The 20,559-nt window shown below is 46.2% G+C and overlaps 1 protein-coding gene across 8 annotated transcripts in view; it reads right to left on the bottom strand.

Moving 5' to 3' along the window:
• LOC110490351 (scm-like with four MBT domains protein 2) overlaps positions 1–20,559 on the bottom strand; it is a 96,979-nt gene that overhangs the window by 6,762 nt on the left and 69,658 nt on the right. For all 8 annotated transcript variants that reach the window (XM_036944690.2, XM_036944687.2, XM_090200469.1 and 5 more), the window contains 8 exons: positions 17,187–17,275; positions 12,463–12,706; positions 8,286–8,383; positions 5,185–5,286; positions 1,881–2,111; positions 1,053–1,179; positions 838–951; positions 659–701 (listed from right to left, as the gene is read on the bottom strand). In XM_036944690.2, the coding sequence (XP_036800585.2) occupies positions 659–701; positions 838–951; positions 1,053–1,179; positions 1,881–2,111; positions 5,185–5,286; positions 8,286–8,383; positions 12,463–12,706; positions 17,187–17,275 (1,048 nt within the window). The remainder of the gene's footprint in view (positions 1–658; positions 702–837; positions 952–1,052; positions 1,180–1,880; positions 2,112–5,184; positions 5,287–8,285; positions 8,384–12,462; positions 12,707–17,186; positions 17,276–20,559) is intronic.

A 20,559-nucleotide genomic window follows, 5' to 3' on the forward strand; every position in this document is an offset into this window, starting at 1 on the left:
TCAATCAACCCATGAGCCAATCAATCAATCGAGTGAACAGCAAAGTCGTCCAATCAAAGACACAGCTATTTAAGACCCTGTCAGATTTAGCTGAGTGTGATATATGTCCTTCCCCTAACACAACTGAACAACAACGGAAAACAATGAGGGCTATTGATGAATGAGTCCCTTGGGTGAGAGATATGGTAAAAGAGGTTAGACGAGAGAGGTTGACAAAGCGTTACTGAAAGCCTCATATGTCGTCTCTCAACGACCACTACCCTGATCCTTCAGACCTGCGTTTCCCAGCCGCGACTGAAACATGTCATTTGTCAATAATAAATCTGTCCTCTGAAAATAAAATGGCAATTTCCAAGTGAACAGCTAGCTACTGTTCCAGGGGGGGGAGTGGTTTGAGAGAGAGGGGCCTCAAGGCTTTTAAGGGTATGCACTTAAGTGTGTTCTCCATCGAGGAGGTTGTATTGTAAAGTATAGGCCATACATTTCTGTGGCTGCTGACATGGCTTGGCAATGCATTGATTTGTTTTTTTGAGTGGAATAGCAATCTGTGTGATGGAACTGTTAAAGTGCTGGATGGGGCTTTTAAAAAAGGGAATGGAAGAGCGAGGGTTTAAAATTAGAGTGGTTCTCTGTAGTTTTGGAGCATCAGCGAACTTACTGCTTCTCTGGCTGGACGACGGCTATCTTCTTCTGCTGCTGGCCTGCAATCAACACAAAATAATAGGGTTTTCACTGTGTGTGTGTGTGTGTGTGTGTGTGTGTGTGTGTGTGTGTGTGTGTGTGTGTGTGTGTGTGTGTGTGCGTGAGAGAGAGAGAGAAAGATACGGGGATACTTACAGACAGGCTTCAGTGGTGGAGTCAAGAGGTAAGCATTGGTCTCACACCATCCTACAGGAAAGATGTCCATGGACTCCACATCCACAATACATTCAGGGACAGACTTAGGCAGGCCTGGAGAGGGACAAAAGAGCATGGGGTAAGACAGCTGTCCACACACACACACACACGCGCACACACACACACACACACACACACACACTCACAGGACTCACCTTCCAGTCTGAGCCACAGCAGGCGACCCCTGACCTGTGTGATCTGAGCCACACACACCTCGGTGGGCCTGACAGGGTTAACGGCCTCCAGCCACATGTCTTTGGCGAAGCCTCGGCTCTGCCACGCCTACACACACACACACAAAATGGGATAAACACACACACACACACACACACAAAATGGGATAAACACACACACACACACACACACACACACACACACACACACACACACAATGGGATAAACAGTAGACATAACAATGGATCCTTCTGCACAAAAGACTTAAGCCACACACATTCTCCTTGGTCTCGTTTGATTGAGAGGGAATGTCTGTTGTTTATGAATAATCGTTCATTTAAAGGTGCAATACACAGATATCGCTCCACCATTTCCTGGTTGCTAAAATTCTAATAGTTCACCTAATTTCATTTTGTGACAAAAACAAGCAGTCATAGTGTAGAGAATCATTGTACCATGTTAACTGCTGTGAAACATATTTTCCATCACCAAAAATATTGTATTTTTAGCTGTTTGAAGCTGGTGTATTTAACACAAGTGCACATAGAACAGACCCACTGCTTCTTAGACTGGCTTTCAATGATAACGACAGATCTATGACTGACATGTGAATTTGGTCGGGTCTCCCAAAAGATGACAGAATGTAACTTTAAGGGGGGTGGGCACAGGGATGACAAGAGGGAGGAAGAGAGGGGTGAGGAGAGGGATGAAGAGAAGGATGAGGACATTGGGGATCAGAGGCATGGATAGAGGGAAGGAGTGAGGGAAGGAGAAAGAATTGAAGGAGGAAGGAAGAGAAAGTATCTCACGTTAGGGAAGCATGCGTCGGGGGCGGCCTCAGTCCAACTCTGTTTCAGGTAGTCCGCCCAATCAAAGTCCTGGCTCTGGTAGCCCCTGGGCCGCTCTAGACCAATCCCATTCTTCAGACACCACTGGACGGGGAGGATGCCCGGCGACTCAGATTGGCACACCAGGGACAGGGGTGTGGCCTCTGGAGTGAGGTCATCCACTGTGACCTGGAAGTAGTGCTCATTGTAGACCTACAGAGAGACAGAATGATGGGTGCGATATTACCATGGCTGCATTAACACATAGTAACACTTAAGGGTATGACTAGGTTTGATACTGTTTGGTGGGGTGTGATACTGTTTGGTGGGGTGTGAAACTGTTTGGTGGGGTGTGATACTGTTTGGTGGGGTGTGATACTGTTTGGTGGGGTTTGATACTGTTTGGTGGGGTTTGATACTGTTTGGTGGGGTGTGATACTGTTTGGTGGGGTTTGACACTGTTTGGTGGGGTTTGATACTGTTTGGTGAGGTGTGATACTGTTTGGTGAGGTGTGATACTGTTTGGTGGGGTGTGATACTGTTTGGTGGGGTGTGATACTGTTTGGTGGGGTTTGATACTGTTTGGTGGGGTGTGATACTGTTTGGTGGGGTTTGACACTGTTTGGTGGGGTTTGATACTGTTTGGTGAGGTGTGATACTGTTTGGTGAGGTGTGATACTGTTTGGTGGGGTGGTGGGGTGTGATACTGTTTGGTGGGGTGTGATACTGTTTGGTGGGGTGGTGGGGTGTGATACTGTTTGGTGGGGTGTGATACTGTTTGGTGGGGTTAGATACTGTTTGGTGGGGTTAGATACTGTTTGGTGGGGTTTGATACTGTTTGGTGAGGTGTGATACTGTTTGGTGAGGTGTGATACTGTTTGGTGGGGTGGTGGGGTGTGATACTGTTTGGTGGGGTGTGATACTGTTTGGTGGGGTGGTGGGGTGTGATACTGTTTGGTGGGGTGGTGGGGTGTGATACTGTTTGGTGGGATTTGATACTGTTTGGTGGGGTTAGATACTGTTTGGTGGGGTTTGATACTGTTTGGTGGGATTTGATACTGTTTGGTGGGGTTAGATACTGTTTGGTGGGTTGTGATACTGTTTGGTGGGGTGTGATACTGTTTGGTGGGGTTAGATACTGTTTGGTGGGATTTGATACTGTTTGGTGGGGTTAGATACTGTTTGGTGGGGTTTGATACTGTTTGGTGGGATTTGATACTGTTTGGTGGGGTTTGATACTGTTAGATGGGGTTAGATACTGTTTGGTGGGTTGTGATACTGTTTGGTGGGGTGGTGGGGTGTGATACTGTTTGGTGGAGTTAGATACTGTTTGGTGGGGTTTGATACTGTTTGGTGGGATTTGATACTGTTTGGTGGGGTTAGATACTGTTTGGTGGGGTGTGATACTGTTTGGTGGGGTGTGATACTGTTTGGTGGGGTGGTGGGGTGTGATACTGTTTGGTGGGGTGTGATACTGTTTGGTGGAGTTAGATACTGTTTGGTGGGGTGTGATACTGTTTGGTGGGGTGTGATACTGTTTGTGGGGTGTGATACTGTTTGTGGGGTGTGATACTGTTTGGTGGGGTTTGATACTGTTTGGTAGGGTGTTGGTGGAGTTTGATACTGTTTGGTGGGGTGTGATACTGTTTGGTGGGGTGTGATACTGTTTGGTGGGGTGTGATACTGTTTGGTGGGGTGTGATACTGTTTGGTGGGGTGTGATACTGTTTGGTGGGGTGTGATACTGTTTGGTGGGGTTTGATACTGTTTGGTGGGGTGTGATACTGTTTGGTGGGGTGTGATACTGTTTGGTGGGGTGTGATACTGTTTGGTGGGATGGTGGGGTGTGATACTGTTTGGTGGGGTTTGATACTGTTTGGTGGGATTTGATACTGTTTAGTGGGGTTAGATACTGTTTGGTGGGGTGTGATACTGTTTGGTGGGGTTTGATACTGTTTGGTGGGATTTGATACTGTTTAGTGGGGTTAGATACTGTTTGGTGGGGTGTGATACTCTTTGGTGGGGTGTGATACTGTTTGGTGGAGTTAGATACTGTTTGGTGGGGTGTGATACTGTTTGGTGGGGTTTGATACTGTTTGGTAGGGTGTTGGTGGAGTTTGATACTGTTTGGTGGGGTTAGATACTGTTTGGTGGGGTGTGATACTGTTTGGTGGGGTGTGATACTGTTTGGTGGGGTGTGATACTGTTTGGTGGGGTGTGATACTGTTTGGTGGGGTGTGATACTGTTTGGTGGGGTGTGATACTGTTTGGTGGGGTGTGATACTGTTTGGTGGGGTGTGATACTGTTTGGTGGGGTTTGATACTGTTTGGTGGGGTGTGATACTGTTTGGTGGGGTTTGATACTGTTTGGTGGGGTGTGATACTGTTTGGTGGGGTTTGATACTGTTAGATGGGGTTAGATACTGTTAGATGGGGTTAGATACTGTTTGGTGGGGTTAGATACTGTTTGGTGGGGTGTGATACTGTTTGGTGGGGTGTGATACTGTTTGGTGGGGTGTGATACTGTTTGGTGGGGTTAGATACTGTTTGGTGGGGTTAGATACTGTTTGGTGGGGTGTGATACTGTTTGGTGGGGTGGTGGGGTGTGATACTGTTTGGTGGGGTTAGATACTGTTCGGTGGGGTAAGATACTGTTTGGTGGGGTGTGATACTGTTTGGTAGGGTGTGATACTGTTTGGTGGGGTGGTGGGGTGTGATACTGTTTGGTGGGATTTGATAGTGTTTGGTGGGGTGTGATACTGTTTGGTGGGGTTAGATACTGTTTGGTGGGGTGTGATACTGTTTGGTGGGGTTAGATACTGTTTGGTGGGGTGTGATACTGTTTGGTGGGGTGTGATACTGTTTGGTGGGGTGTGATACTGTTTGGTGGAGTGTGATACTGTTTGGTGGGGTGTGATACTGTTTGGTGGGGTTTGATACTGTTTGGTGGGGTGTGATACTGTTTGGTGGGGTTAGACACTGTTTGGTGGGGTGTGATACTGTTTGGTGGGGTTAGACACTGTTTGGTGGGGTTAGACACTGTTTGGTGGGGTTAGACACTGTTTGGTGGGGTTAGACACTGTTTGGTGGGGTTTGATACTGTTTGGTGGGGTTTGATACTGTTTGGTAGGGTGTTGGTGGGGTGTGATACTGTTTGGTGGGGTGTGATACTGTTTGGTGGGGTGTGATACTGTTTGGTGGGGTGTGATACTGTTTGGTGGGGTGTGATACTGTTTGGTGGGGTTAGATAGAGTTGGCTAACGTTTGAAATGGCCAGGTAGGCCCACCTGTGTGACAGATACAGGGCAGATGTGGAACGGTTCCGACGGCGACACCATCTCCAGCTTCATCCCCGTCCTGAAGGAGTGTTTGGTCAGGTCTGCATGGTCCTGAAATAACCGGGTCACCGTGGAAAACACACACGTCTTTTAATGGTCACTGCAAACAGGCTTTGTTAACAAACACTAAGCAGTGGGACTAGGCTATATAATTCAAATGTTATTACTTTGATATTACTGACTCGTCTGCTCAACCGCCCAAATATGCTCGGAGTTAGAACAAATAATACCTATGTGAGTCTGACTAATTGTCTGTGACAGGTGTGTTTGACCTATAGAGACAAATAGAGCTAGCTAGCGTGGCCCTTTGAAACCCACTGCCACCAAGGCCATCAGACAGGTCCAGTCAGATCACTGTCGTCTGTACGACAGGCACACACCCAGACTTAGGGGCGTGGGAAAGACAGCAGCTTATCACTACACACACACACACACACACACACACACACACAATAAACGCACCCACACACAGGCAGGAGCGGAGGTGTCGGAGCTACAGTGCCTTGCGAAAGTATTCGGCCCCCTTGAACTTTGCAACCTTTTGCCACATTTCAGGCTTCAAACATAAAGATATAAAACTGTATTTTTTTGTGAAGAATCAACAACAAGTGGGACACAATCATGAAGTGGAACGACATTTATTGGATATTTCAAACTTTTTTAACAAATCAAAAACTGAAAAATTGGGCGTGCAAAATTATTCAGCCCCTTTACTTTCAGTGCAGCAAACTCTCTCCAGAAGTTCACTGAGGATCTCTGAATGATCCAATGTTGACCTAAATGACTAAGGATGATAAATACAATCCACCTGTGTGTAATCAAGTCTCCGTATAAATGCACCTGCACTGTGATAGACTCAGAGGTCCGTTAAAAGCGCAGAGAGCATCATGAAGAACAAGGAACACACCAGGCAGGTCCGAGATACTGTTGTGAAGAAGTTTAAAGGCGGATTTGGATACAAAAAGATTTCCCAAGCTTTAAACATCCCAAGGAGCACTGTGCAAGCGATAATATTGAAATGGAAGGAGTATCAGACCACTGCAAATCTACCAAGACCTGGCCGTCCCTCTAAACTTTCAGCTCATACAAGGAGAAGACTGATCAGTGATGCAGCCAAGAGGCCCATGATCACTCTGGATGAACTGCAGAGATCTACAGCTGAGGTGGGAGACTCTGTCCATAGGACAACAATCAGTCGTATATTGCACAAATCTGGCCTTTATGGAAGAGTGGCAAGAAGAAAGCCATTTCTTAAAGATATCCATAAAAAGTGTTGTTTAAAGTTTGCCACAAGCCACCTGGGAGACACACCAAACATGTGGAAGAAGGTGCTCTGGTCAGATGAAACCAAAATTTAACTTTTTGGCAACAATGCAAAACATTATGTTTGGCGTAAAAGCAACACCCTGAACACACCATCCTCACTGCAGGGACAGGGAAGATGATTAAAATTGATGGGAAGATGGATGGAGCCAAATACAGGACCATTCTGGAAGAAAACCTGATGGAGTCTGCAAAAGACCTGAGACTGGGACGGAGATGTGTCTTCCAACAAGACAATGATCCAAAACATAAAGCAAAATCTACAATGGAATGGTTCAAAAATAAACATATCCAGGTGTTAGAATGGCCAAGTCAAAGTCAAGACCTGAATCCAATCGAGAATCTGTGGAAAGAACTGAAAACTGCTGTTCACAAATGCTCTCCATCCAACCTCACTGAGCTCGAGCTGTTTTGCAAGGAGGAATGGGAAAACATTTCAGTCTCTCGATGTGCAAAACTGATAGAGACATACCCCAAGCGACTTATAGCTGTAATCGCAGCAAAAGGTGGCGCTACAAAGTATTAACTTAAGGGGGCTGAATAATTTTGCACGCCCAATATTTCAGTTTTTGATTTGTTAAAAAAGTTTGAAATATCCAATAAATGTCGTTCCACTTCATGATTGTGTCCCACTTGTTGTTGATTCTTCACAAAAAAATACAGTTTTATATCTTTATGTTTGAAGCCTGAAATGTGGCAAAAGGTCGCAAAGTTCAAGGGGGCCGACTACTTTCGCAAGGCACTGTACGTAACGTAATCATTTTACGTTGACATTTTAGTGATTTAGCAGACACTCTTGTCTGGAGTGACGTGGTGCATCCATCTGAAGATAGCTCGGTGAGACAACCACATATCACAATCGTAGCAAGTACATTTTCCCTCGACAAAGTAGCTAAAAAGTCAGTGCTTTTGTTTACCGAGGGATTTTATACATGATACTCTTTAGTATCATACATTTTTTTGTTCTTGATTTTTTTCGAGAAGAATGGCGAAGTCTTGACATTAGTGGGAAGCTTGTCCTACCATTGGGTATCCAGGACAGAGAAGAGTTCTAACTGGGTGGAGTGGAATCTTATGACATGATATCGTCTGTTAAATGACTGATCGGAACTCAGGGGTTTGACTACACTGATTAAGTGAGTATTTGATTCGTGTAACAGTTAAACCAGCCGCCCCACATGGCCTGTTAAACCAGCCGCCCCACATGGCCTGTTAAACCAGCCGCCCCACATGGCCTGTTAAACCAGCCGCCCCACATGGCCTGTTAAACCAGCCGCCCCACATGACCTGTTAAACCAGCCGCCCCACATGGCCTGTTAAACCAGCCGCCCCACATGGCCTGTTAAACCAGCCGGCCCACATGGCCTGTTAAACCAGCCGCCCCACATGGCCTGATAAACCAGCCGCCCCACATGGCCTGTTAAACTAGCGACCCCACATGGCCTGTTAAACCAGCCGGCCCACATGGCCTGTTAAACCAGCCGCCCCACATGGCCTGATAAACCAGCCGCCCCACATGGCCTGTTAAACCAGCGGCCCCACATGGCCTAATAAACCAGCCGCCCCACATGGCCTGATAAACCAGCCGCCCCACATGGCCTGATAGGCACACGCAGTAAGAATGGTCACGGGAACTGACGAACCTGCACAAGAGTACACATTAAGATGGTTGCGTGTAGAAGCACTTCCTGTGTCACAGGGCTACTTCCTGTGTGGCTGACCCTCACCTTAAACACCTCCAGGGGCAGTGGGTTCTGCTGGGCCTCGCTCCGCACCGCCTCCAGGGCCTCCTGCCACTCGAGGGCGCTCTTCAGGCCACGCAACTCTGAGACGAGAGAGAGAGACGACAGTCAGAATATGACTGAAACTCAGCATCAAATTAAAGACCTTACAAATCTCTCTCAACTGTTTATTTAAAGGGAAATATTCAGCAATGTCTCACAAAACTAGCTTTAACTTCCTTCAAACTGCATGCAGACATAAACATGGTGCCCATGGGATCATCTGACTGGGTTAGTAGATAGGGCTTCATCCCCAACATCTCACACTATCCCTTTAAGCAAAACTCACCCAGTGTTTTCCAAATGTTTTTAAGTTGTTTTAAAAAAAATCAGATGTAATTTAAATGAATACATCTTACAACCACATGACCCTCCCCTTCCCACTCTCTACAAACTGGCTCACCTGGAACTACAGCTGAGACTGGAGACAATCATGTGGATTTCTATCGATCGTTTGGAGAGGAGATTTGTAAAGTTTTGTGGAGTTGTACATTTTCCATGTTATAACAGTGGACCAGTGTATGCATGTCTGAAGGAACATGTTTCTATGTGTCATTGCAAGTGTGAGTGTGTTGCTATGATTGTGACATTGTGTGTGTTATGTTCTGTGGAAAGGTGTTTTTTGACAAAGTCATCAGTTCTGTAGAAGTTGAAACTGAAAGATCTACATCTTGAATATGAACTGAAGCCAGCATGTTGAGTCATAGAGAGACACATAGAGAGAGAGACACATAGAAAGAGGCAGGGACACAGAGACAGACACAGACAGCGAGACAGACAGCGAGAGACAAAGAGACACAGAGATAAACAGAGACACAGACAGACAGACAGACAGACAGACAGACAGACAGACAGACAGACAGACAGACAGACAGACAGACAGACAGACAGACAGACAGACAGAAACAGAGAGAGGGAGAGACAGAGAGACAAAGAGAGAGAGACAGACACAGAGATTAACAGATAGAGAGACACAGAGAGAGCGAAAGAGAGAGACACAAGGAGTAGAGAGAGACACAAGGAGACAGAGAGAGACAAGGAGCCAGAGAGAGACACAGGGAGACAGAGAGAGACACAGGGAGACAGAGAGAGACACGGGGAGACAGAGAAAGACACAAGGAGACAGAGAGAGACACAGGAGACAGAGGGAGACACAGGGAGACAGACAGACACAGGGAGACAGACAGACAGAGACACCGACAGAGCGTGACACAGACAGACGGTAGACAGACAGCAACAGAAACAGAGAGACAGACCGAGAGAGAGAGGGAGAGACAGACAGTCAGAGAGAGAGACTGTCAAACAGACAGACAAAGACAGAGACAGACAAAGACAGAGACAGACACAGAGAGAGACAGAGAGAGAGACAGAGACAGAGAGAGAAACAGCGACACACAGAGAGACAGAGAGACAGCGACACACAGAGAGACAGAGAGACAGAGACAGACAGGGAGACAGAGAGAGACACAGAGAGGGACAGAAACAGAGAGACAGAAACAGAGAGAGGGACAGACAGACAGACAGTCTGTCTGTCTGTCTGTCTGTCTGTCTGTCTGTCTGAGACACAGACAGACGGCAGCCAGAGAGAGACACAGACAGACGACAGACAGAGACAGACAGAGAGAGGGAGGGAGAGACAGTCAGAGAGAGAGAGACTCAGAGACAGACAAAGACAGAGACATACATAGAGAGAGACACAGAGACATAGAGAGAGACACAGAGAGAGACAAAGACACAGAGAGAGACAAAGAGACACAGAGATACAGAGAGAGAGAGACAGACACAGAGAGAGGGAGAGACAGACAGACAGACAAAGACAAAGAGAGAGACACAGACACAGAGATGAACAGAGAGAGACGGCAACACAGAGAGAGACAGAGAGAGAGAGAGAGACACAGACACAGATAAACAGAGAGAGACGGCAACACAGAGAGAGACAGAGAGAGAGAGAGAGAGAGAGACAGACAGACAGCGACACAGAGACAGACACAGAGAGAGACACAGAGTGAGACAGAGAGAGACACAGTGAGACAGAGAGAGACACAGGGAGAGAGACACGGGAGACAGAGAGAGACAGAGAGAGACACAAGAGACAGACAGGGAGAGAGAGACAATAAGACAGAGATAAACAGATAGAGAGACAGAGACACAGAGAGAGACAGCAACAGAGAGAGACACAGAGAGAAACACAGAGACAGAAAAGAGAACCACAGAGACAGACAGACAGACAGACATACAGACAGACAGACAGACAGACAGACAGACAGACAGACAGACAGACAGACAGACAGACAGACAGAGACACAGAGAGAGACACAAGGAGACAGAGAGAGACACAAGGAGACAGAGAGAGACACGGGAGACAGAGAGAGACACAGGAGACATAGAGAGACACAAGGAGTCAGAGAGAGACAGAGAGACACAAGGGAGCCCGAGAGAGACACAAGGGAGACCGAGAGACACACAGGGAGACAGAGAGAGACACAGTGAGACAGAGAGAGACACAGGGAGAGAGACACGGGAGACAGAGAGAGACAGAGAGAGACACAAGAGACAGACAGGGAGAGAGAGACAATAAGACAGAGATAAACAGATAGAGAGACAGAGACACAGAGAGAGACAGCAACAGAGAGAGACACAGAGAGAAACACAGAGACAGAAAAGAGAACCACAGAGACAGACAGACAGACAGACAGACAGACAGACAGACAGACAGACAGACAGACAGAGACACAGAGAGAGACACAAGGAGACAGAGAGAGACACAAGGAGACAGAGAGAGACACGGGAGACAGAGAGAGACACAGGAGACAGAGAGAGACACAAGGAGTCAGAGAGAGACACAGGAGACAGAGAGAGACAGAGAGAGACAGAGAGAGACAGAGAGAGACAGAGAGAGACAACAGAGACAGAGAGAGACACAGGGAGAGAGACACGGGATACAGAGAGAGACACGGGAGACAGACACGGGAGACAGAGAGAGACAGAGAGAGACAGAAACAGACAGATACACAGACAGACAGAGACACAGACAGATGGCAGACAGACAGAGACAGAAACAGAGAGATAGAAACAGACAGATACACAGACAGACAGAGACACAGACAGACGGCAGACAGACAGAGACAGAAACATAGAGACAGAAACAGACAGATACACAGACAGACAGCGACACAGACAGACGGCAGACAGACAGAGACAGAAACAGAGAGACAGAAACAGACAGATACACAGACAGAGAGAGACACAGACAGACGGCAGACAGACAGACAGAAACAGAGAGACAGAAACAGACAGATACACAGACAGACAGAGACACAGACGGACGGCAGACAGACAGACAGACAGACAGAGGGGGAGATAGACAGTCAAAGAGACAGACAAAGACAGAGATAGAGAGAGACACGGAGAGAGACAAAGAGACAGCGAGACACAGAGATAGAGAGAGACAGAGAGTGAGAGAGAAAGACAGACACAGAGAGACAGACACAGGGAGAGACAGAGACAGACAGACAGACAGACAGACAGACAGACAGACAGACAGAGAGAGACAGAGACAGACAAAGATAGAGACAGACAGAAACAGTGAAAGATAGAGAGAGACAGACAGACAGACAGACAGACAGACAGACAGACAGACAAAGAGACAGACAGACAGACAGACAGACAGACAGACAGACAGACAGACAGACAGACAGACAGAGAGACAGACAGACAGACAGACAGAGAGACAGACAGACAGACAGACAGACAGACAGACAGAGAGACAGACAGAGACAGACAGAGAGACTTGATAAGGTGGTTTATGATATTGAACAGAGAGAAGGGAAACTCCCAGCTGCTCTGAACGGTGTAAAATAGTCATAAAAACGTTGACACACGATAGATGATTATGTGTGGGTGTAACATTGATCCTAACGACATCAAGGTTACCATTTGATCCTAATCTATGGCTCTCATCGGATATGATTCATAACTAACCCGTAATAATCCGTAAATCCAATAGAGTTGGAGAGTCCTTGAAAGTTGCAGGTTTTTGTTTCACCCCACCACTAAAACTACCACTACCACAGCTGAATGTGACCCAGAGAGCCCCTCCCTTCATGTAGCTATGACCCCTTACCTGCTGGGGGCTCCAGTGACAGGCGGTTCTCCTGAGCCCAGCCCAGTGGGCGGAGCCTCACGTCGAGGTAGAACAGCCAGGTGTCGTGGGCGTCGTCTTGGAGACCTACATGGCGTAGGCGGAGCCTCCCACCAATGTTCTGGGCGACGCGGGCAGCCCAGTAGAGGTAGGGGTCAGTGAGGTCCCGTACCTCCATCACCGAACCCTCCACAATCAGATCCACTGTGTTCTTCCCCCTCAGAGCCTGAAGAGAAGGATGGGAAGAGGGAGAGGAAGAGGAGAGAGATGGAGAGGGAGGGAAAAAGGGAATTGATGGAAAGTATTCAAATCTGTGTGAACAGTGCCTTCAGAAACCCCTTGACTTCATCTACATTTTATTGTGTTGTAGCCTGAATGTAAAATGGATGGTGTCCACCAGGGCTCAGTTCTAGGCCCTCCCTTTTCTCTCTATACACCAAGTCACTGGGCTCTGAAATATCCTCACATGGTCTCTCTTATCACTGCTATGCAGATGACACTCAGCTACTTTTCTCCTTCCCCTCTTCTGACACTCAGATGGCGACATGCATCTCTGCGTGCCTGGCAGATATCTTAGCTTGGATGTCGGCCCAACACCTCAAGCTCAACAAGACGGAGCTGCTCTTCCTACCGGGAAAGGCCTGCCGGTTGAAAGACGTCTCCATCACGGTTCACAACTCCACAGTGTCGCCCTCCCAGAGTGCAAAGAACCTTGCCGTGACCCTGGACAATACACTGTTGTTCTCTGCAAACATCAAAACAATGACCCGCTCCTGCAGGTTCATGCTCTACAACATCCGTAGAGTATGACCCTACCACACGCAGGGAGCTGTGCAGGTCCTAATCCAGGCACTTGTCATCTCCCGTCTGGATAACTGCAACTTCCCAAGCTCTCCCATGTCACCCCGTTCCTTCACACACTCCACAGGCTTCAGGTCGAAGCTAGCGTCGACTACAAGACCATGGTGGTTACCTACGGAGCAGCAAGAGGAACTACACCTCCCTACCTTCAGGCTATGCTCAAATCCTACACCCCAACCCGAGCACTCTGTTCTGACACCTCTGGTCTCTTGGCAGTCCCACCCATACGGGAGGGTAGCTCCCACTCAGCCCAGTCCAAGCTCTTCCAGAGCCAGCATCCCCCTAAATTTAGGATAGCAGAATCCCTGCCCATATCCAAAAGCACCTGAAAGCCTACCTCTTCAAAGAGCATGTTAAATCGGCTTCATGCATCGATGACATCATTCCCACATTGACTGTACATACAGTGCCTTGCGAAAGTATTCGGCCCCCTTGAACTTCGCAAACTTTTGCCACATTTCAGGCTTCAAACATAAAGATATAAAACTGTATTTTTTTGTGAAGAATCAACAACAAGTGGGACACAATCATGAAGTGGAACGACATTTATTGGATAGTTCAATTTTTTTTAACAAATCAAAAACTGAAAAATTGGGCGTGCAAAATTATTCAGCCCCCTTAAGTTAATACTTTGTAGCGCCACCTTTTGCTGCGATTACAGCTGTAAGTCGCTTGGGGTATGTCTCTATCAGTTCTGCACATCGAGTGACTGAAATGTTTTCCCATTCCTCCTTGCAAAACAGCTCGAGCTCAGTGAGGTTGGATGGAGAGCATTTGTGAACAGCAGTTTTCAGTTCTTTCCACAGATTCTCGATTGGATTCAGGTCTGGACTTTGACTTGGCCATTCTAACACCTGGATATGTTTATTTTTTAACCATTCCATTGTAGACTTTGCGTTATGTTTTGGATCATTGTCTTGTTGGAAGACAAATCTCCGTCCCAGTCTCAGGTCTTTTGCAGACTCCATCAGGTTTTCTTCCAGAATGGTCCTGTATTTGGCTCCATCCATCTTCCCATCAATTTTAACCATCTTCCCTGTCCCTGCTGAAGAAAAGCAGGCCCAAACCATGATGCTGCCACCACCATGTTTGACAGTGGGGATGGTGTGTTCAGCTGTGTTGCTTTTACGCCAAACATAACGTTTTGCATTGTTGCCAAAAAGTTAAATTTTGGTTTCATCTGACCAGAGCACCTTCTTCCACATGTTTGGTGTGTCTCCCAGGTGGCTTGTGGCAAACTTTAAACGACACTTTTTATGGATATCTTTAAGAAATGGCTTTCTTCTTGACACTCTTCCATAAAGGCCAGATTTGTGCAATATACGACTGATTGTTGTCCTATGGACAGAGTCTCCCACCTCAGCTGTAGATCTCTGCAGTTCATCCAGAGTGATCATGGGCCTCTTGGCTGCATCTCTGATCAGTCTTCTCCTTGTATGAGTTGAAAGTTTAGAGTGACGGCCAGGTCTTGGTAGATTTGCAGTGGTCTGATACTCCTTCCATTTCAATATTATTGCTTGCACAGTGCTCCTTGGGATGTTTAAAGCTTGGGAAATCTTGTTGTATCCAAATCCGGCTTTAAACTTCTTCACAACAGTATCTCGGACCTGCCTGGTGTGTTCCTTGTTCTTCATGATGCTCTCTGCGCTTTTAACGGACCTCTGAGACTATCACAGTGCAGGTGCATTTATACAGAGACTTGATTACACACAGGTGGATTGTATTTATCATCATTAGTCATTTAGGTCAACATTGGATCATTCAGAGATCCTCACTGAACTTCTGGAGAGAGTTTGCTGCACTGAAAGTAAAGGGGCTGAATAACTTTGCACGCCCAATTTTTCAGTTTTTGATTTGTTAAAAAAGTTTGAAATATCCAATAAATGTCGTTCCACTTCATGATTGTGTAGCCATGAAGTGCTTTGAAAGGCTGGTCATGGTTCACATCAACAGCATCCTCCCAGACACCCTAGACCCACTCCAATTCGCAGATCCACAGATGACGCAATCTCAGTCGCACTCCACTATCTCACCTGAACAAAGGGAACACCAATGTGAGAATGATGTTCATTGACACCAGCTCAGCGTTCAACATCAGTGCCCACGAAGCTCATTACTAAGCTATGGACTCTGGGACTAAACACCTCCCTCTGCAACTGGATCCTGGACTTCCTGATGGGCCGCCCCCAGGTGGTAAGGGTAGGTAATGACACATCCGCCACACTGATCCTCAACACTGGGGCCACTGGGGCGTTCTCAGTCCCCTAATGTAGTCCCTGTTCACTCATGACTGCACGGCCAGGCACGACTCCAACACCATCATTAAGTTTGCTGATGACTCAACAATGGTAGGCTTGATCACCGACAACGACAAGACGGCCTATAGGGAGGATCACCGCAAGGTGGTGCCAGGACAACAACCTCTCCCTCAATGTGAGCAAGACTAATAAGCTGATCGTGGACTACAGGAAAAGGCGGGCCGAACAGGCCCCCATTAACATCGACAAGGCTGTAGTGGAGCAGGTTGAGAGTTTCAAGTTCCTTGGTGTCCACATCACCAACGAACTATCATGGTCCAAACATACCAAGACAGTCGTGAAGAGAGCACGACAAAACCTTTTCCCCTTCAGGAGACTGAAAAGATTTGGCATGGTTCCCAGATCCTCAAAAGGTTCTACAGCTGCACCATCGAGAGCATCCTGACCGGTTGCATCACCGCCTGCTCGGGATCTGACCGTAAGTCATTACAGAGGGTAGTGCGAACGGCCCAGTACATCACCGGGGCCAAACTTCCTGCCATCCAGGACCTATTTAATAGTACCTCTGCACACTGACTCGGTACCGGTGCCCCCTGTATATAGCCTCGTTATTGTTATTCTTATTGTGTTACTTTTTATTTTAGTCTACTTGGTAAATATTTTCTTAACTCTTCTTGAAATGCACTGTTGGTTAAGGGCTTGTAACTAAGCACTTCATGGTAAAGTCTACACTTGTTGTATTCGACGCATGTGGCAAATAAAGTTTGGTTTGATTTTAAAAATCCCCCATCTTTTTAGGATAAAAATAAATGGAACAGAGCTAAGCACAGGCCAAATACTAGAGGAAAACCTGGTTCAGTCTGCTTTCCACAGACACTGGAGACACTCACCTTTCAGCAGGACAAAAACTTAAAAACACAAGGTCAAATATACGCAGGAGTTTCTTACCAAGACGGCATTGAATGTTCCTGAGTTGCCTAGTTACAGTTTTGCCTTAAATCTGCTTGAAAATCTATGGCAAGACTTGAAAGTGGCTGTCTAGCAACGATCAACAACCAACCTGACAGAGCTTGAAGAATTTTGAAAAGAATAATGTGCAAAATTTGTCAAATCCAGGTGTGCAAAACTCTTAGAGACTTACCCAGAAAGACTGCCAAAGGTGATTCTAACATGTATTGACTCGTGTGAATACTTATGTGAATGAGATATTTCTGTATTTCATTTTCAATACATTTGCTAACATTTCTGAAATCCTATTTTCCATTAGTCATTGTGGGGGTATCGTGTGTAGATGGTTGAGAACAAATATAAATGTAATCCATTTTTGAATTCAGGCTGTAAGGCAACACAAAACGGAATAAGTCAAGAGGTGTTAATTCTTTGACGGCACTGCATGTGTGATTTGGTCTTTGAGAGGGAACTGGTATTATCTGGGGTGAAACTTCAGCTTGACATACAGAGCTCAACAGATTAGCTAAAGCTCTAAATGTGTTGATGGTTAATACACGGGTGTCACCTACGCATACACAGTCTCATTATCTCTCTCCGTCTCGTTCTCCGTCACACTCCCACCGAGACAGTACTCACCCCTTCCAGTAGGTTTGCTGGTGCGGTCCGTGAGCCAGTCAAGTCCTGGATGAGAAAATCTGTCCAGTCACTGTACTTCTCCTTGATGGCTACGAGACAGAGCAGAGGGAGAGATAGACGGTCAAAAATACTGTACTGTGCAAGCGAAACCATACATGACAATGCATTTACATATATTTGCACCAGGCTAAGCAGTGAACAATAGTGGAAAACAGTTAGATACAGAGCACTACAGTATAGAGCAGTCCACATACGCAGGTGTTTAGAGAGATACAATGGGAGCATGGTAGAAAAAGGCAGGCATGAATGAACACACACACACACACACGTATCACCCTTTCCAGAGCCATTTAAACGGTTAGTTTCTGCTCATTTGCATAGGACATGTTTGTTTACTCCACTTTCTGTTTCCCACAGTGCAACAGTAGTGATATTTAATTCATGGTGCATTGTGGGTCTTGATTTTACTTTGACTCCACGCTGACTAGTGACTTCCCAAAGACAGGCAGAAACTGCTTCGCCGATAGAAATCCCCGAACACACTTGTTGTCGATGTCATGGTGACACTGGCTAGCTAAGATCACGCATAGAAACACTCCATCAGGTTTAACAGTCGTCTGGCATCGAACTGAGCATGTGCAGGCCATCAAATCAAAAGGCACTCCTTTGATATAAAGTTGTTATTGACACAAATGTTCAATGTTTCAGTTTGTCACTTTCACACGATAATATGTTCAACTACTTAAGAAATTGGCTCGAATCGAGGTTGTGCCTTTAGATTTCAAGTAAATGAACAACTAAGGCGGGGGTGTCAAACTCAAACAGCGCAAGGGCCATATTGACTTGTAGTGCAAGTATACAGTTGGTATGGAAGCGGGCCAAAATTAATTGACAATCCAAGTCATTACGCAGGTGTTTGACACACAATTTTTCAATTCTCCCATTGACTTTTCAAACCCCAAAAACCGGCCTGGTCTGCTTGGTTGGTTTCGCAATTGTTTCCGGAAGTCTTGTGATGTTTAGAAGCTCTGTGGTTTAGAAACTCTGTGGTTCTAGTAAGTCACACACACACACACACACACACACACACACACGCACACACACACACACACACACACACACACAAAACTAGAGTAATCTATTTTTAAGTGATGAGTTATCCACCCCTCTCCAGAGACATCTAATGCTCTAGGTTTACAGTCACCAATTGGACGCAAAGATTCTGAGAATATCTGACTAATCGGGGAAAGGTGACATGAGTCACAGTAGAACGACTAGTGGCCAGTAGCCCACATCATGGAGTATTACATCGCTACATGTTATTAAGCCACGCCACACTTAGAAAACAAATAGAATCATTCATTCCTATGGGAGAGAACAGAGGTATTTTTCCCTCATTTTATATTCTCTCATTGGCATATTCTTCTGAAGCCAGATTTAGAGAAACAGTCAATTCATTTTCCTACAAACAAATCACTGTCTCGGGACATGACCGATCCTTTTTCCATACATGGTGCAAATAATGTCCCTCTGCCCCAGTGCATCTCTCCACACCACCCCTGGTTAATAATAGTGTTTTTTCCACACACACACACACACACACTCACACTGCTCCTGTTGATCTCCGGTGTGTAGAAATAGATCAACTATTTTTACAGATCCTGCTAGATTAGTCATCAAGCCATTTAGAATAGGCCACAGTGCAGAATGCAGGCTGCTGCTTCGGCATCTGAACTTCTGCCCATCCCCCCCTCTCTCTCCCTCTCTTTTCTACCTCCTCGGCCCCCTCCGGTCCAGAATGTAGTTACAGTACTAGTTTGCATGTAAATTATATATTTTTTCCTTTGTCTTGCCCATCCTCCAGGCGATAGACACGGAGGCAAATTCTGACTTCCACAAAACAATAACTGCATAATTTACTTAGAAAAGGGGAGAGGGGGTTCTCTTCAATCTTTCATTCCCTCTCCTCTCCTCTCCTCTCCTCTCCTCTCCTCTCCTCTCCTCTCCTCTCCTCTCCTACACTGGGAGACATCCAAACAAATATCCAACATACCAAAAAAAATTTTTGCATATCCAACAACAAGCCATTGTGTAAACAGACAGTGAAGGCTAATTCAAAAGCGTATTTAAGATAATCAAAGCGATTACTAAAATAACAAGTCTGGCCTGTATCATGGCAGGGAGGGATGTTTTCATCTGTGATCACAGCAGTACAGCAGATTCTAATCAGGGCTAATGGGACCAAATTAGACGATTTATTCTCAGTCTCACACAGTGAATAATATCTAGTGAGTATTATTACAGTGGCATAGTAAACCACACAGATACAATACCTATCTACCAAGTCTTCTGGGGGTCTTGTAAGACTAAATTAATAGTATAACCACAGACCCTAGATCAGGATTTAATATATACCAGTAACAATCTAGTAATCTACTGCTAGTAAATACCCCATTGTTTAACCAGGTGGGTTGGCGACAACAAACTACCTTTTAGAAAAATGATCAAAACACTCAAAGTAGAAAGACAAAAATCAACAGCAGAGATACAGGTGAATGTTATTTATAGTCAGAACTGTAGCTCAATAGTCACTGAATGACAGCCAACAGGATAGACAGATCACAACAGACCTCTCTGTTGTGACAGGCTAAATCACGTGTAGGCGTTCTACAACGAGGGAGACGCCCTAGCTAGTTAACGTAAAGCCATGTTGATGAGAAGTCAGGAGTGAATAAGAGACAGCCATGGAATATGAATGAACTCAGATGTGTTTACAGTAAGTGCGGTGAATTTACTTCCCCAGGACGTGAGGGGTTAAGAGTGTGTGTGTAGGTGGGGTGGGGCGTTTGTAAATGGCAGCAATAATGACATGCATGGCTAAACTTAATTTCACCTGGGCTAGGTAGAGAACAAGACTGGCCCACACTAAATACATCCAGCACTAGTTACATAATCATTATGAAAAGGAACACAAGCAAATGAGATTGGAGATGGGACTACACCCATCCACACTACACTACACTACACTACACACCAAGTAAATACAAAGCGGTTGCAAATCAGGTGGTGGAGATGGGGAGGATGGGTCATTTGGGTATCAAATCAGTCCTGGCCTGCTCTTTCTGACTGCCTAGTGTTAGTTAGTTGGCTTGTCTTTAACCAGGTTGATGTGTGTGTAGTCCTTCCTGCCAACTAAGGATTAATTCCTGCACTATTAAGGACAGAGGCAGGTCAAGAGTGTTCACACACACACACAAACACACACACACACACACAGAGAGAGAGAGAGCTGTGAAGTAGGCCTGAGCCCCATCTCAGTGCCTCCTCTCTAGCAGGTCCTGGCAGGAAGGAGTGAGTGTGGTGAATGCATTAT

The sequence above is a fragment of the Oncorhynchus mykiss genome, chromosome 15, assembly GCF_057628025.1.
Source record: "Oncorhynchus mykiss isolate SJ-2025 chromosome 15, ASM5762802v1, whole genome shotgun sequence".
In the NCBI taxonomy this organism is placed as follows: Eukaryota; Metazoa; Chordata; class Actinopteri; order Salmoniformes; family Salmonidae; genus Oncorhynchus; species Oncorhynchus mykiss.